Raw genomic sequence first — 18,464 nt, 5'->3', positions numbered from 1 at the left:
CACCAATTGATTCCTCACATTGTTCTGTGCAAAAGTATTAAGGTCAGATAATCGAAAAATGAATATTTTACTAGATATTTTATGGTTTATGTAAAATTAAGAAATTATTTCAAGCCTCATAACTCGAAAAGTACTTAATGAAAAAATACTTAATTATAGTGTTTTGGAAAGCTCTCCAGATAAGCTACAAAAATATGCAAAAATATATAGGGTGTTCCATTCAAAAAATTCAAGGTGACCTTTATGTGAACCTTCAAATGACTCTTCAGGGTCAAACCAATGGCGCCATCTTATGTCTCCCTTCGAATCAAACAACTTTTGTTTGAAACATTTTTTTCTTAAATGCTTTCCCATAGAGATAATCTAGTGGAACTTTTAAAATGGGACACCCTGTATAAAATATTGAAAGTGAAGTCTACGGTTTTTTTTATTCTGTGATTTTTCTTCAGCAAATAACAAATTTATAAAATTAATCTTATATTTCGATAAAAAGAAACGTGTACCGCCAGTTCATCCACGAGATATTAAAGTAAAATATGAAGAACAGTTTTTTTCTAATTTATTGATAAAAATAACACTTGATATAAATAGTAGTTACACAGTTAGTTAATCGTAATAGTTAGTTAATAGTAATTGATGCCAGAGACATACTTCAATGTGGACTGGTCATAATAATAATGCCAGAGGCGTCTATTCTGACGTGGGCTGGTTCGTAACAATAATGCCAGAGGCGTCTATTCTGACGTGGGCTGGTTCGTAACAATAATGCCAGAGGCGTCTATTCTGACGTGGGCTGGTTCGTAACAATTATGCCAGAGGTGTCTATTCTGACGTGGGCTGGTTCGTAACAATTATGCCAGAGGCGTCTATTCTGACGTGGGCTGGTTCGTAACAATTATGCCAGAGGCGTCTATTCTGACGTGGGCTGGTTCGTAACAATTATGCCAGAGGCGTCTATTCTGACGTGGGCTGGTTCGTAACAATAATGCCAGAGCCGTCTATTCTGACGTGAGCTGGTTCGTAACAATAATGCCAGAAAAGTATATCATGTACTGGTTATATTTACTCTTAAAGGTTTTAATTACTTTGAACATAATATTGTATTGTATATGAAAATTTTTTTACAGTAGAATAAGAAAAAAACTGTTCTTACTTTTAAGATTGTATCTTTTTGAAGTTTTCTTTTGAAAATTGAAAGGAATAATGAGTATATAATGTTTTATATGACGTTTCAAATGCGTATAAATATTATATGATTATTTTTTTCTAGGCGACAAATGCTAAACCTACAGCGGGTTGAAAGTCTGCGTGGTACTAAGCTTACTAATGGTACTGAAAATGAATCCATCAAGTTTGTTGAATCAATGGAATCATCAGACAAGATGGATTCAAACATCAGTACCAAAGTAATGCAGTACGAAGATATAAAAGGCGACGTACCAGGTATGTATATAGAAAAAGTTGTACATAGCGAAGATAACGAAAATCTCGTTATCGATAATAAAGGCCTTTTAGATACAAATCGTATCCAAGAATGCATGCCTAAAGGCCGCAGTATTGTCGACTTTTCCTTTATATGGACAGAGATGCACAGAACATTTGATAGCCATGCGCGAGGAATAGAGTGCCAATTTAAAGATTGGAAACTCATAAAATCTCATCGTGAAGGGTTGATGACGCAATATTTCTTCAAATGTCAAATGTGCAACTATGAAGACAATATATGGTCAGAATCCACAGAACCTGAAAAGTTGGATCTCAACCAAGCTGCTGTAGCTACAACTATAACAATTGGAAATGGTTATGCCCAACTGGAAGAGTTCTGTGCAGGTGTAAATATTCCTTGCATGTCTGAAAAGACTTATATAAAATATCGCGAAAATCTAGTCGATGATTTTCAAAAAACAGCTACAGAAAGTATGAAAATGGCAGGCGAAGTAGAAAAACAACTCGCCCTCGAGAGGAATGAAACTATAAATGGCATTCCATACATAACCGTTGTAGCGGATGGTAGTTGGATGAAGAGGTCGTACGGCAACACTTACGATTCACTTTCCGGTGTTGGTGCCATAATTGGTTACCGCACAAAAAAAGTTCTCTTCATTGGTATCCGCAACAAATTTTGTACGGTGTGTGACAGAGCGGAGCGAAATGGACTCGAGTCACGCAGTCACAAATGTTATAAAAATTTTGACCGCAACGCTAGCTCTACAAGTATGGAAAGTGACGCCATTGTAGAAGGCTTTAAAAATAGCCTTGAAATGCATGGACTGATATATAAAACAGTTATTGCTGATGGCGACAGCAGTGTATATCAGGCCATACTAAATAACGCACCGTATCGCGAACAAATGGTGACCGTAAAAAAAGTAGAATGCACTAATCATTTGCTTCGCAACTTGTGCAAAAAGTTGAAGGTCGTTGCAGGTACAGTTCAGCTAAAACAGCACAGAAAACGTGGCTTTGTACAGCTACGAAATCTTGTAAAAAACAACATTTTAAAAATACGGAAAGAAGTAGTAGAAGCTGCCGCTCTACGAAGAGGGGAAAAATTACCTCACCATGACAAAGCTACGGAATTACAAAAAGATATTTTAAATATTCCTAGCCATATTTTTGGTGAGCATAAAGGATGTAATCAACGTGGCCGTAGATGCGAAGAAAACCGTGAGAAAATACAAAATTATGTGCCGTATTTAAAATTCCACGGTTTATATGACAAAATTGAAAGTGCTGTCAGGTATTTGAGTGCTTATTCCGATAGTTTGTTGTTAAATTTGACAAACAATCCTGCAGAAGCGTTTAATTCAATAATCTGCAAAGAAATAGGTGGAAAGCGCCTTAATTTTGGTTTACGAGGTTCTTACAATGCTAGAATTGCGGGAGCTGTTGTGCAGTATAATACTCAACAAGTGCTTACGCAAGTATACAAAAGCATGTGTAAGGATGTTCCCCCGACTGTCAAAAATTTAGAAAAACGACGACAAATAAAGGTTGCGATAACCAAAAAATCTCGAGAAGAGGATGGCAGATGTAAAAAATTTAAACGAGAGGCAGGAACAGATCGATATTATGGCCCACAATCACAAAAGCCAGATCTTCCACCTGACGTATACAAACAACTTGAAATAAATCATATAGAAAAGTTGTCAGAAAATGCAGAAAACAGGGAAAAAATTGAACGGGATACAAGAGACCAAAATGAATGTGAACTATGGCATTCATTAAGGCGTGAAATGCTAACAGCATCCAATTTTGGAACTGTATGTCGCATGAGACCAACAACGTCTTGTGCAGCGACTGTAAAAAGCATTTTATATCCTTCACAAATTGACACAGCAGCCATGAAATATGGTCGCGATAGGGAGGAAGTCGCCAGAAAAGAGTTGGCTACAAAATTAAATAAAAAAATTGAACCATGTGGATTGTTCATTGATTATAAAAATCCATTTTTGGGTGCTTCTCCCGATGGACTTATCGATGAAGATGGTTTGGTAGAGATTAAATGTCCTCTATCAGCAGAGAATTTAACAGCTGATGAGGCTGTACAAAAATTGCCTTTACTGAAAGGCATATTTGACAGAAAAAATAATGATAAAATGAATCGAAATCATCGATTCTTTTATCAAGTTCAAGGGCAGTTGAACATAACGCAGCGAAACTATTGCATATTCGCTATATGGACTCCCAAAAGTTTAAAAGTTGTGGTAGTAAATAGAGACAATGACTTTTGGGAAAATCAAATGCTGCCTTTTCTAAAACGTTTCTATCATGACTGTATGCTTCCAGAAATCTTGGATAGCCGTCATAACAGGCATATGTTAATTAGAGACCCGCAATATGTAGAAGATGCTCAAAAAAAAGCATCTGAAAGAAAAATTATCCGCAAAACTGCGCAACAAAATAATGTAGATAACAAGCAAGAAAACAAACGATTAAAACTGAATTTGATGCAAACAGACTTGGCGAATATTGGTACTGTTTCGGATACAGAGCAAGATAGCGATTGCATCTTAGTCAGTTATTCAAAGATTAAACAAAATCTAACTAAAGATGAAATAGCAAAACGTAAGAAAGTTTTAGATGATATAATTGCTCCTCTTCCTTTGGTGAGAGAGAACGTTCTGCCTGTACAGAGCAAACTGAACGATGAATCGTTAGATAGATTCTTGCGTGTTGTTAGAGAAACTTCTTGTTTCGAAACGCAAAGCGTTCTGTATTTGGAGTTTCCGGATCTGATAACAGCCAGTGATAGCGATAACAGTTTACAAATAATTGGAGGCAACTGTACTGATCACTGGCGATGCATTTTCTGTGATGGCTCCAAACTGCATATATATGACAGCTTACCTGGCTGTACATATAAAAAATTGGCAGAAAAAGAGAAAGATTATATTCGCAAACGTTATCCAAGAATAAATGTAAGCAATATAATATTTGAAAAAGTCCAAGAACAACCAGATAGCATATGTTGCGGAATTTATGCAGCTGCTTTTGCTACATCTGTAGTTTTAGGAAGAAATCCTTGTGAGGATAAATATTCTAATGACGTAGAGCGCATGAGACGTCATTTTATGAATATAATAGAAACTAACAAGCTGTCACCGTTCCCTTCACAATAAATGTTTGTTGCATCAAAATAAATAGCATTTGTTTAATATAATAATATTCAATGCGTCCCTCATTTGCATAAAAAGAATGCTATATTATTTATACACTTGGTGTGCAAATCGGAAAGACGAAAATATAATGGTTGCGTCTTACGAAAATGGGCGATGGATGGGGCCCATTCTATATATGAAATATTTTTAAAAATATTTTATATTAATATAAATATATTTATATACTAATAAAGCCAGGGGCGATCTAACGTGTACTGGCATTATACGTTTATATGTATATACATACACCTAGTGTTATATACTTTACGTATTTTTATCTCTATATAATAAATATGTACAAATAAATTATTTAATATTTGAATACAAACAATTACATATTGAACACATAATTATCTTTATTTTGTGTTTTATATCATGATGAATAAAATGTTAATACGTATATTTATAACATTTAATATATATACACAAATACATGTACTAAATAGTATTGTAAATACATGTATTCATTTTTTGTCATTATGGTGTTAAGTGTAAAAGATAACTATATTGTGTAACTGTATTATATTAATTTTTTAAATAATTAATTTTGTATTTATCATATACGGCTAAAATTAAGAAAAGCATATTTTTCTTTGGTTAAAGATTACTCTTCAATTATAAATGTATAATATTATATATATGTTATTATATATATATATATATATATATATATATATATATATATATATATATATACAGGGTGGCCCATTTTAATCCATCCAGTCGAATATCTCGAAAACCAAGCCCGGGAGAGAAAAATGTTTCAGACAAAAGTTGTTTGGTTTCGAGGGGGACATAAGATGGTACCATTGGTTTGACCTTGAAGAGTTATTTGAAGGTCACATGTAGGTCACCTTCAATTTCTTAAATGGAACCTACTATTTATCATTGCACATTCTTGTAGCTCATCTCGAGAGCTTTCCAAAACACTATAATTAAGTACCTTTTCGTTAAGTACTATTTGAGTTATGAGGCTTGAAATAATTTCTTAATTTTACATAAACCGTAAAATATCTTGCAAAATATTCATTTTTCGATTATCTTACCTTAATACTTTTACGTACAAAATAATGAGAGGAATCAATTGGTGTAAAGAAAACACATAGTTGTTTTGAAGAAAAAATATGGAATTGTTAATTGCAAATTACATATTTTTTCTTCAAAACAACTATGTGTTTTCTTTACACCAATTGATTCCTCTCATTATTTTGTACGTAAAAGTATTAAGGTAAGATAATCGAAAAATGAATATTTTACAAGATATTTTACGGTTTCTGTAAAATTAAGAAATTATTTCAAGCCTCATAACTCAAAAAGTACTTAACGAAAAGGTACTTAATTATAGTGTTTTGGAAAGCTCTCGAGATGAGCTACAAGAATGTGCAATGATAAATAGTAGGTTCCATTTAAGAAATTGAAGCTGACCTACATGTGACCTTCAAATAACTCTTCAAGGTCAAACGAATAATACCATCTTATGGCCCCCTCGAAACCAAACAACTTTTGTCTGAAACATTTTTCTCTCCCGGGCTTGGTTTTCGAGATATTCGACTGGATGCATTAAAATGGGCCACCCTGTATATATATATATATATATATATATATATATATATATATATATATTTGTGAAATAAATATTTTATTACATTTGATTAATATCTCTTAGACACTTTGTAAACGTCTACTTCATCTTGTACATTATATCATAGATTTGCATTTGCAAAATATGCAATAAATAGGAACTAAATATTCAACAATGTTTAATTTTAGAAATATGTGTATATAACACTATATATCTAATATTATATACTTTTCTAATTTTTATCTGTGTGTAATATAAATGAAAATAAATTGTTTATTATAATGCAATTAGGTAAATATAAAATTGCTTTTTTCTATTTTATACCATAATGAGTGAAATTATTAAAATGTATTTTTATAATAGTATTCAATATATACATATAAATACATATATTGATTATTATTGTAAATGTACACGTATTCATAATTTTTTCACACACATTATGGTATAAAATACAAAACAGAGATAATTATATATTCAACATCTAATATGTATTATAAATAATAAACAATTTATTTGCATTTATTAGACACAGATAAAAATAAGAAAAGTATAAGATATTAGATATATAGTGTTATATACACATATTTCTCAGAAACATTGTAACATATTTAGTTCCTATTTATTGCATATTTTGCATATGCAAAACCATGATATAATGAAGCCATGTACAAGATGAAGTAGACGTATGCAAAGTGTCTAAGAGATATCAAATATGATAAAATATTTATTTTACAAATATATATATATATATATATATATATATATAATATATATATATTACTATACATTTATAATTGAAGAAAAAATTTAACTAAAGAAGAATATGCTTTTCTTAATTTTAGTCGTATATGATAAATACAAAATTAATTATTAAATTAATATAATACGGTTACACAAATTGAATATAGTTATGTTTATTTTACACTTTACATCATAATTACACAAACAATGAATACATGTTCCAACAATATTCAATATATGTATTTATATATGTATATTATAAGTATTATTTTATTCATTATAATATAAAATACAAAATAAAAATAATTATATATTCAATATGTATGTATTTAAATATTACAATTAATTTGTATTTATTATATACAGATAAATATAAGTCAAGTGTATAACATTAGATGTTTATTATATACAAATATTTTTCAAATTTAATTTACACACATTTTATATATGCCTATTCGTTCTCTACATTATATTCAGCCTTGCGGCGAAATTTTGGTCGAGAAAAAAAGTCGTTTTTTTATAACCATTTGAAACGACACATGTACAAAGATCACGCGGTGTGTATTATTATTACCACACAACAAATGTATTTCAGCGAGCGAGCGAAAGAGAATAATAGAAGCGAGCGAGACAGTAATAGGAGCGAGCGAGAGGAGCATAGCAGTTGGAAGAGAAAACTCGAGGATCGAACCTTTCCTTGCACGCTGCTATTCCCTTCTCGCTCGCTCCTATTACTGTCTCGCTCGCTCCTATTACTATCTCGCTCGCTCCTATTACTGTCTCCCTCGCTCCTATTGCTGTCTCGCTCGCTCCTATTGCTATCTCGCTCACTCTCATGCCGACTGCGTCGGTAACATTTTTTTTAATTCTTTCAAGGCGGCGCTCAAAATCGCGCATGAGTTCGCCGATGATTCCAGCATCCCCTTAAAGTGCAGCATACTAATCCCGTAAGCTATCTACTCGAGGATTATCGCAAAAAATCTATCGCTGGAGCGTTCTACGAGCACGAGTTGCATCGCGCGAATTATCCGGACGTGTATCTCGTGGAGAAAGTACTGCGCAGGAGGGGTGACGAGGTTTACGTGAAATGACTGGGATTTGACAATTCGCACAATTCTTGGATACATAAGGACAATGTGATTTAATTCATACAAATTGTATTTATTTTTAAATTTATGAAAAAATATGTACAACATAAAAAATATACATGAAATATATAAAATACAAAAAATCTTTATTAATACATCCTTTCCAATAATCGTATATAATACAATATATGAAATACATATACATATGAGATACATATACAAAAATAATATTTCTTTATAGTATAATATCTTACATTATATCACACACTATATTACATTATATTACATTACATTGTATATATATATTATATTATAAGGGTATCTGGTAATGTCCCCATGGTAACGTGTCGGTCGAATCAGGTATGACATATCGCTTGTCGTCGTACGGACTCAGAGCAATTTTCGTTTCGCGAATGGTATACACTTCGTGCAATTTCGATCTTATGCAAGATTGCTGTCGTGTCATTTCTATTTCGTCATTCAGACACCGCATGTAATCGTCGAATGTTATCGTTCTCGCAACAACGTTACTTTTGACGCCTTTAACCTTCTTCGTATCCTTTTTCCCGTCCACTCTCACCGCGTACATTTTTGCTCTAAGCCCGACGAATTCGGTCATTATCGCGCCGTTATTTTCATCTTTCATTAAACCCGGCACTTTTTTGTTCGCGAGCGGTATACCGTACGCGTTATCAATTGGATAATCGCTCATATCGAATCGGTTGATATCGCGCTTCATATTTTCATATCTTCGCACTCAATGTGGTATATAAGACTGTCTGTGTCGGTGTACATTACCCGGCATTTATCACGATATAGCGGTGACATGTACTCATGATGAAATTCATACAAGGACGTTTTAGAAATGTCGAGTATGCACATGCCGACATAGATTGGTTTATAAAATTTCACTTCAAGTTTGCGTAATTCTATGGCAACCAAATTTTCCGAAAAGACGCTTCTACTATGAAAATTTGGTTTCGCTATCATTGCTTCTGCGCCGTATCGTCCGTCCCACTTTGTTAATAATTTTACATCGACACGATTACGCACATTTTCCATCGTCTTGCCAAATACCGCGTTATTCATCAGTTTATATAAATTTTTTTCAAAATCATTTTTCGCGAGTGTTCTAAATTGTGTATTTAATTCGATATAACTGCGAAGCCACGGAGATTGTGTAAATTGTAATACGCGATGTATTTTTGTAACGCGAAGGCCGTGTTGCGTACATTGCTGTAGGTTACGGTAGTGTATCACGTAACGCTTCTTATCGTATAGCGTTGCGAGGAGTTTGTCTTGCCGCTTGCCGGGCGGCTCGTCGCGTGTCGGGCAAAACGGTAGGTCAGTGTGCGTATCGTGAAGATGTTGCGGGTACTCGAGATCGACTTCGAGGATATAACCAGTAGGCGAATCTAACGCGATCGATGCTACGTCAAAATTCGACACGTCGTCGACCCATCGAAAATCGGCGTAAGGCAACGGTTGACACATTGCCCATCCGTATAAATTATTTACATCGAAATACATTAAGTACGACGATGGTTTCGATGGATCGTACGATTGTTGCATGTACTTGTTATTAGCGCGAGCGTATCTGTTGGAACATTGGCTCAGACCACCGCGTATACCGCGTTCGATAAACATGACCATATCGATGTCGGTAAGCAATTCGAACGTAATCTTGGTATGCTTTAACATGGCATCCCACGTGTATCCGGGGAGAGTATAATAATACGCGGGGTCGAGTCCGTAACTTTTGATGCAACTATCGCGAAAGTTTTCAAAAATATCGGTTAATAACAAGACGTCGATTTTGAGATACAAATCGCTATATTCGCCCAGCGTTCGAATGAAGAATCGCGTCCAGATATTCTCGGCGTGCGCGTAATCGCTCTTGGATATAGTTTCACCGGTCAAAGAACTGTAAAACGATTCGCGCGGTAGTAAACACGTGTCTTGCAACTTGTCGACGCAATCAATGTATTCGTACGGAAAGACGCCTTTCAGTGTTAATAAATTGAAATTTTCTGCAGATAAATTTTGAAATTGTGAATGTAAAATTTTGAGTTTATCTTTCTCTAAAAAAGATGCCAATTTGTCGAGACTTGCCGTAAGAAATTTGTACGAATCGATGAAGCGTAATTTTATATAATTTTTCCAATTGTCTTGTGCGACTTTAACAGTTTTTGTAAACGAAATATATTTTTCCTTGGTTATCGGAAGTAATTCGATTTCCCCTTCGAACGCTGTGGCTATATCCTCGATAATGAAATGCGCGTCGTAACCGGATAAATTATGAAAGACTATCGGAATATATAATGATTCTTTGTAATTTAGATTACAATTTGAGTGCGCGGGACCCCTATATCGCCCGGTCAAATGACAATGATCGCGTACGCGCGTATCGTCTTCTTGCGTAAACGGTTTTTCGCATATATGACAATGCGTTGCGCTGTGAAATTTTTCCCGCTCGTCCGATGTTAAATTTACCATGGGGACATTTGTAGTCATTAAAATAGTCTTTACACGTAACGCTAAATTTTTAAGTTCTTTGGCGAACCACGCGATACAATCAATACTGCGGCGAGAATGGTACGCGGATAACGAGTCGTCGAACGAACAGTGTATATAATAAGCTATACTAAATACCTTATGATGCTGATAATTTTTTTCTTCGTCAGTCTTTGTCAACGCACATTCCAAATCGGCATAGATCACGAATGGAAGCCGCTCTTTCCTCGTGTAGTTGTTGAACTCGAGCCACTTGTCCTTATCGCTCGGCAATCCGATAGCGCAGTCGTTTATTTTTCCGCAGTCTACCGTATGTGACTGCAACTTGTTCTCCGATCCGAAATAGTGCAAGCATCTGTAAAAGAATATTTAAATTAAAGATTTATGCAATGCATTATATTTTATAATTACATAAACTATTTAAATTATACGTACCGATCACAGATATATTTCTTGTGATCCTTTTTCTCAACTGTGAACTGACAAGTCGCGATAGATTCTTGATCCAAGCGAAATGTCCAACGCTGTTGCCGTCTTGCACGTACAGCAAGTTCACATGTTTGTCTTTCTTGTGTTCCGAAAGATGTATCGGGACGATGCAGTTCTCTTTCTCGATGCTGTACACGTTGATGGAGATATTGTTTATATGTTCAAACTTTTTTAGTTGGTTCAACGTCATCGGAAACTCAATATTTTGTACATTTAACCGTCGTATAGTGGGGATATGAAGATTCCCGTTCCGTATGATTTTCGGCGGGTTACAGAGCGGCCACCACTGCCCACGCGAAACACGCATTGTCTCTGGATTGCACGTTAACCACCGCTTTCTTCGCCGTAATTTCTCGCGGCAATTTAATATAACATCCCGCGCGCATAGCATTATATTTATTTACATTAACAGTCAAATTCTGTATTCGCGACAATGCCCAGCCACTATCGCGTTCCTGAAATTCTTCCAACGATGCTAGGGTGGGCTCGATAACGCGACGCTCGTACCACTCGTGTAAATCGGACGTGCGAAAGAGTTCACAGTTTCTCGTATTGATACTTTTATTCGCGCGTTTATCACCCGACACAAATTCACCGTTGAATATAGTGTTCACTTTTACACTGTTGTGTGTTTTTATAACGTCTTGCACTTGCTCGAGCACGATGTCTTTGGCATCCTCGAGAAATTGACGAGGTTCGATATAGGTTGCGTTAATCACCGCACCGGTCAGAATACGGCTATCGAACGCGGTATCGATCTCTCGCCAAACGAGTCTTTCCGCGTTATTGTCGCCGCTGTAATCACCACCGCTGGGTATAAACCGCCTCTGCAATCGAGTCTTTGCACCTTCGAGTCGCGCGATTTTAGCCACCAAAGACTGTCTACTTCCGATCGAGAGTCGCGGACGCTTGACACGGCTGCGTTCTTCGAGCTGTTCGATAAATTCCTCGCAACGCTGCAGCCATGCAAAATACTCGCCCAAGGTGGCAATTTGGCGGGACTGCTCCACCAGGTCGCGTTCAATCTGCTCGATGTTTTCCATTTTTTTCCTGTCTTTTTCTTTCACACTTTTAAAACACTACGTCACAGTTTTCTACGGAGCACTTGCACGTGACTTTTGTACACGATAAGCAATACCGTTCGCTATCTTGAACGATAGAGAATATATTCATACGTTTATAACGTTGAAAGCATAGGTTTAAGACATCTCCATGAACACAATGCAAAACTTTCATATCATCATCATCGGCATTGTCACAATTTTTTCGTAACATTATTTCATATCTAGGATATTTCCAACGCTTATACTGCGAAGGACGCAAATTGTTCATTATCACCAATTCTACGCGCTTTCCAATATCCATACAAATACTAATGCCCAGAGCTTTGCCGAGACACAGAATCTTCCGTAGAATGCTCGTCGTATAGCAGTAATAGTTATTTCCATAGCTAAATTCTTCTTCTTTCTTGCACTCGTCAAACATTCGTCTGTATATTTTTTCTCGGAAGGAGTAAGACCAGTGATAAGCAGGTTCACGTTGGATACAGACCCTTGTCCGACAACGTGGTTACTAGTTCGTGATACGCGTAAACCGAGTTCGCGATCGCGTAGAAAATGCACCGGTGATATTCGTTGCACATTCAAAAAATTTTTTTTACCCTCCAGAGTATCGATGATATCATCTTTCAACAAATCAAAATATTCATCATCAAAATATTTATCATCGACCACATTATAATTAAAATTGTTCATATTAATTTTTTCCGTCTCGCGCACACTTTAAACAGTCTTATTCAATCGACAACGCGTGATCTTCTTCGTCTACTTCCATTTTTATACATTAATCGCGCAAAATCTTTTTAACAGAACACCGCTATACAACCGACGTGTCGATGGGCGTTCAAATCACGTACTATGATTTGATGCGTTTCAATCCTCCTTATATATATTTCACCCTTTCTTATCTTTGTGAACGGAGGAAGCAAGGGCGCAAAGCAGCCGAATATCGGCGCTAATACGTTGCATTCCTTCCGAGAAAAAATCGTTGAAGGTGATTCTGGGGGGGGGGGCGCCATTTGTTTATATTGTTTATAAATTCGCACTACGAGTAATTCAATGAGAGAGAGATAAGAATACGTCGAACGAAAAAAAAAATCTAGAATTACTTATATTGGGGGTGAGAGGGTGTACTGCGAGAGCGCAAAGCAGCCGAACATCGGCGTTGATGCGTTGCATTCCTTCCGAGAAAAAATCGTTGAAGGTAATTCTGGGGGGGGGCGCCATTTGTTTATATTATTTATAAATTCGCGCGACGAGTAATTCAATGAGAGAGAGAGATAAGAATACGTCGAACGAAAAAAATCTAGAATTACTTATATTGGGGGTGAGAGGGTGTACCGCGAGAGCGCAAAGCAGTCGAACATCGGCGCTGATGCGTTGCATTCCTTCCGAGAAAAAATGTGGAAGATGATTCTGAAGTGTTTATATTGTCAAGTACCGGAGGACCTCATAAACACTCGAGTGGTCTATTTGTTTATATTGTTTATCACAACCGGGTATGTAATATAATATTGCTTATTTATGAGCGCATTCATTGCGCATTTATGACCGATTTTCGATCATTGATAATAAATAGTTAAAAATAAATAGGTGAAATAGATAAATAAATAAATAAATAGATAAAATAGTTAAATAAATATTTAATATTAATATTTTACATGATAATAGTAAAAGTAATAAATATTTTTAAAATACTTATTTAATCTAATTAATTTTTAAATAGATATCATACGATGTATGGATATCACACACATTCATGATAATAATAATATTTAATATGTTAAATGTTTATTATGTTTATCGCATTCTTCAATCGAACACATGATCGCGTTCGATAGCGCCAGTAGTACCTTAACCTACCGCAACCTACCATGACAAAAAACTGCTTGCAGTCGCCGAATAATTATCGTCGCATTGTCGCGTCGTCGCGTCGTGTAGTAACGTGTCCGCGAGTGTTTCTTTCATCAAGTGATATTTAATCGCCAACAGTTATTATTCGACAGTGATTAATAGTGATTAGTGATAGAATCATTAGTAAATTTCTCGTCTCATCGAGTGAGTAAATAAATGTGATTACGTTAAAGTTTATAAAAGAATACAGTTCATGAAAGAAGAAAAACTTTCAGTTAATAATTTAGTGTGGATTTCTTGTCTTTTGCAACGTGATATCTACGTTAAATTTGAGAACGTACGATCTATCGGAAAATTCATTTCTCCTTCAAGCAATTACAGCAATACATCAAAAGTCATCGAACAAGGTAATGATAACTATTTTTTGACGTTATGTGAAAACAGATCTCGGGAAGTCAGAGGGACAGTGTGTCAAAGGAAATTCGTGAAAAGAGAGGGGTTTTTAGTGGGTAGGGAGTACCGAGTTGGTAATTCGACTTGGTACTCGAGTCCCACATAACTCACTGGATCGACCGGTGGGTATGCATAAAATGCATTTTCCCCTCTCTCGTAAAAAAAAAAATTACAGGTGAGTGAGCGAATGAGAGAGAGAGAGAGAGAGACAGACAGACAGACAGACAGAGAGAGAATGTATGTGTTCGCATGTGCGTCTGTATGTGTATAGCGACCAGCTGATCGCAGCAGGCGCCCCGCGTAAGCACCCGCGTCTGACGGTGAATCGCGCCACCCTTGTCTGCCTCTTGTATTCGACCCGTCATACGTTAACTACTTCCTTTAATAATTCAAAAACTATGCTTTGCACGAAATTTTGCCAAAGGAAAAATCGTCTTAGAATTCGGTCAAGATTATGTTTTTGCAAAAACATAAAGTTATTTAGAATCACCCTGTATAATATGTCAAAATATATTATGTCTAAACAGATAATGAAAAAAATTTTACAATATTTTTACTTTTTGATGAATTTTTCACAATCCACTTGATTGTTGTTAAGTGTCACACACACAAGTCTGTGTTTTTATTATATAATAAATGTACTTAGCGTCGCGACGCTACCGCGTCGCTTGATAGTAACCTTTAATATGTCACTTCTCTTCCTTGTTCCGCACTATAGTTTTATTTATTTACTTATTTATTTATTATTATTATTTTTATTTTTATCATTTTTATTTATTTATTATTAATTTGTGTTTAATAACCTAACTGCTTAACATGTCACTTCTCTTCCTTGTTATACACTATTCCGCACTATACATTAATAATTTCACACAACATATAACTTGTTAAAGCTTTTTACATACCGTATAACCGTATACGCACGATGTGAACGCCGCTTGAGGGACAAACTCGCTTTGCTTGTGTGCGTGCGAGCATACGTACGTAAGACTGCAGAAAATCCGGGAGAACGTAAAATGTCACAATTTTGATATGCGATCATCATTTCTCGGGATTGATTGCACCGATTTTATTCAAACTGGTCGCAATCGAAAGCTTGTATCCACATTATATAATAAAAGTGCCGTTAGATTTTTTCTTAAGGTCTTAGTTTCTGAAATATCTTAATCGAAAGTTTATATGATTTGAAATTCCGGATAAGCTACTTGGTAGCGCCGCGTCGATCGAGAGCAGTGACTCTCAATGCTCGGGTCCTGTTTTTTATGTACTTGGCGTCACGACGCTACCGCGTCGCTTGATAGTGATCTCTGCGGGTTAATGTCTGTACCATCTGTGCAAGGTGCAAAATATTTTGTATTGTTCAAAGATGATTTGTCAGGATACAAAGTAGTTTTCTTCATCAAACATAAAAGTGATACTCTAGAATGTTTTAAGGAATTTAATAGACTAGCAAAAAATAAGTTTGGTAATTCTGTAAAAATTTTGCATGTTGATAATGGCAGCGAATATTGTAACGAAGATTTTAGGGCTTATCTTTCATAATGTGGAATAATATTAGAGACTACTGCTCCCTCAACTCCTGAACAAAATGGAAGAGCAGAGCGTGAAATGCGAACGATTGTAGAGAGTGCCCGTTCGATGTTGTATGCAAAAGATGTTCCGTTATATTTATGGGCTGAAGCTGTAAACACAGCTGTCTACATATTGAACAGGACTGCAACATCACAAGCGCCAAATTCTACGCCCTACGAGCTTTGGACTGGGAAGAAACCTGCTCTAGATCATATTAGGACGTTCGGATGTGAAGCATTTTTACACATTCCCAAAGAACAACGTAACAAACTCGCAGCTAAAAGTAAAAAGCTGATGCTGGTCGGCTATGATAAGAATTCTACAAACTATCGTCTATGTGACATTGAGACCAAAAAAATAAAGGTGTCACGTAATGTCATATTTAATGAAAATGCAACAGTATCAAAAGAAAGGAAGAACACTGCAAAGATAATTTTTGAGAATGGTACAGACGAAGCTCAATGTGAACCACCTGGAAGAAATCATGACAGGAATGTACATTTTCAAGAAGAGAATCAACGGAAGATTCACAGCAACAAGACGTCCTCGATGAAGAGAATTCTACCATGGAATATAACCTGCGTTCCAGGGATAAAATTAGGCGACCACAGCGCTATGAGGCACATTATGCAGATATTCAGATTCCAGAGAGTTATAAAGAAGCGATAACTAGTTGCAAAAATAAAGAATGGCGCGAAGCCATCCAAGAAGAAATTAATGCGCTTACAAGAAACAAGACATGGGAAGAGACTCATCTTCCACAGGGAAAAGAAGCAATAAGTTCTCGTTGGGTTTTCAATATAAAACAAAAACCTAACGGGGAGATCACTCGCTTTAAAGCAAGACTCTGTGCGAAAGGATTTGCTCAAAAAGAGGGTATTGATTTCACTGACACTTTTTCACCGACAGTGAGATATGATTCGATTAGGATTCTGCTAGCAATTGCGATACAACGAGAATATGAAATCATGCAATTTGATGTAAAAACTGCATTCTTAAACGGCGAACTAAAAGAAGATGTATATATGCTATCGCCAGAAGGAATAGCAGTTAAATCTGGCATGGTATGCAAACTTAACAAGGCACTATATAGCCTTAAACAAGCCTGTTTAAGGCTTTCCGGGGCTGCTGGAATCAGCGTTTTGATGCTTTTCTAAAGGACATTGGATTTATTCAGAGTGATGCAGATAAATGTGTCTACCAAGGAACCTTCAATAAGTCCATAATATTACTCGCCCTGTACGTCGATGATGGATTAATAATGGGAAGTGGCAAGAAAATTCTTCAAAATATTATATCAAAACTGAGGACAAGCTTTGAAATCACAGCAAGCACCGTAGGCTGTTTTGTTGGTATGGAGATGACAAAAACAAAGATTCTATATTTGTCAATCAGAAAAACTATATTAGACGAATAATTAAGAAATTCAATATGGAAGACGCAAAAACGGTTTCTACACCAGCTGATATTCATGTGCATTTATCTTTGGACAGCAACAATGGAACAAAAATCCGAGAAAAGCAGAAAGTTCCATACAGAGAAGCTGTTGGTAGTTTGATGTTCGCTGCAATTGTATCTAGACCAGACATTGCATTTTCAGTGGGAGTTGCAAGCAGATACCTTGATAAATATGATGAAAATCACTGGAATGCAATAGAAAGGATATTTAAATATTTTAAAGAAACGGAACATTATGGAATAATGTACACAAAGAATAATGCACCTAACATATTAAAAGGATACTCGGACTCTGATTTTGCTAGCGATACGGATACAAGAAGATCAACAACAGGCTACATCTTTAAACTGAGTAATGGACCGGTAACTTGGAATAGTCAACGTCAATCGACAGTATCCCTGTCGACAACAGAAGCAGAGTACATTGCTGCTTCCTGTGCAGCAAGAGAAGCAGTATGGATACGTCAACTACTACGAGATGTAAAGGAATCGTTGAATGAACCGACACCACTCTTTATTGACAATCAAAGTGCCATCAAGTTGATACGTAATGCTGAGTTTCATGAACGTACCAAACATATGGACATCCGTCACCATTATATACGCGAAAAATTAAACTATGGCGACATAGACGTTCACTATGTTTGTAGTAAAAATCAACTTGCGGATATCCTAACAAAGGCAATTCCTCGTGATCAATTTCGATTCCTGTGTACAGAGATCGGCATAACAAGCATTTAAATGTAATTAACGTGCAATATGTATGTGAATGATTATATGCAAATTTTGTTTTTATATTAAAGAAAAAAAGCACTCAATTAGTGGGAGTGTTAAGTTTTTTTACTGAATCTCGCGCTTTTATTTTTCTCTGTAATGATAATCGATAAATGAATCGAAGTCGAGCGAATTTTGGTCGATGTAAGTGAGGGTAGAGGGAGACATAAGATAGTAGTTTTTGCAGATGTACTTTACTGAAAATGAAAGTTTCTTT

The 18,464-nt window shown here is 35.7% G+C and overlaps 2 protein-coding genes and 1 pseudogene across 2 annotated transcripts; 2 read left to right on the top strand and 1 right to left on the bottom strand.

Annotated features, from left to right (window-relative positions):
• Positions 1 to 1,523: 1,523 nt before the first annotated feature.
• Positions 1,524 to 4,622, top strand: LOC145974573 (uncharacterized). The gene has a single exon (XM_083104471.1). The coding sequence runs from the start codon at positions 1,539 to 1,541 to the stop codon at positions 4,620 to 4,622; it is 3,084 nt and encodes a 1,027-aa protein (XP_082960597.1). The 5' UTR covers positions 1,524 to 1,538.
• A 3,763-nt stretch (positions 4,623 to 8,385) lies between these two features.
• On the bottom strand, positions 8,386 to 8,903 carry LOC145974405 (uncharacterized; annotated as a pseudogene).
• An 8,543-nt stretch (positions 8,904 to 17,446) lies between these two features.
• LOC145974318 (uncharacterized) lies at positions 17,447 to 18,214 on the top strand. The gene has a single exon (XM_083104110.1). It carries the CDS (start codon positions 17,447 to 17,449, stop codon positions 18,212 to 18,214), a length of 768 nt encoding a protein of 255 aa, XP_082960236.1.
• The last annotated feature ends 250 nt before the right edge of the window (positions 18,215 to 18,464 follow it).

This window comes from Camponotus vicinus, unplaced genomic scaffold (assembly GCF_025532165.1).
Source record: "Camponotus vicinus isolate PSW18456_S1 unplaced genomic scaffold, iyCamVici1.0 SCAF_7, whole genome shotgun sequence".
Taxonomy (NCBI): Eukaryota; Metazoa; Arthropoda; class Insecta; order Hymenoptera; family Formicidae; genus Camponotus; species Camponotus vicinus.
Note: the sequence above shows the minus strand (reverse complement) of the source record. Positions and strands in the feature narration are given on the sequence as shown.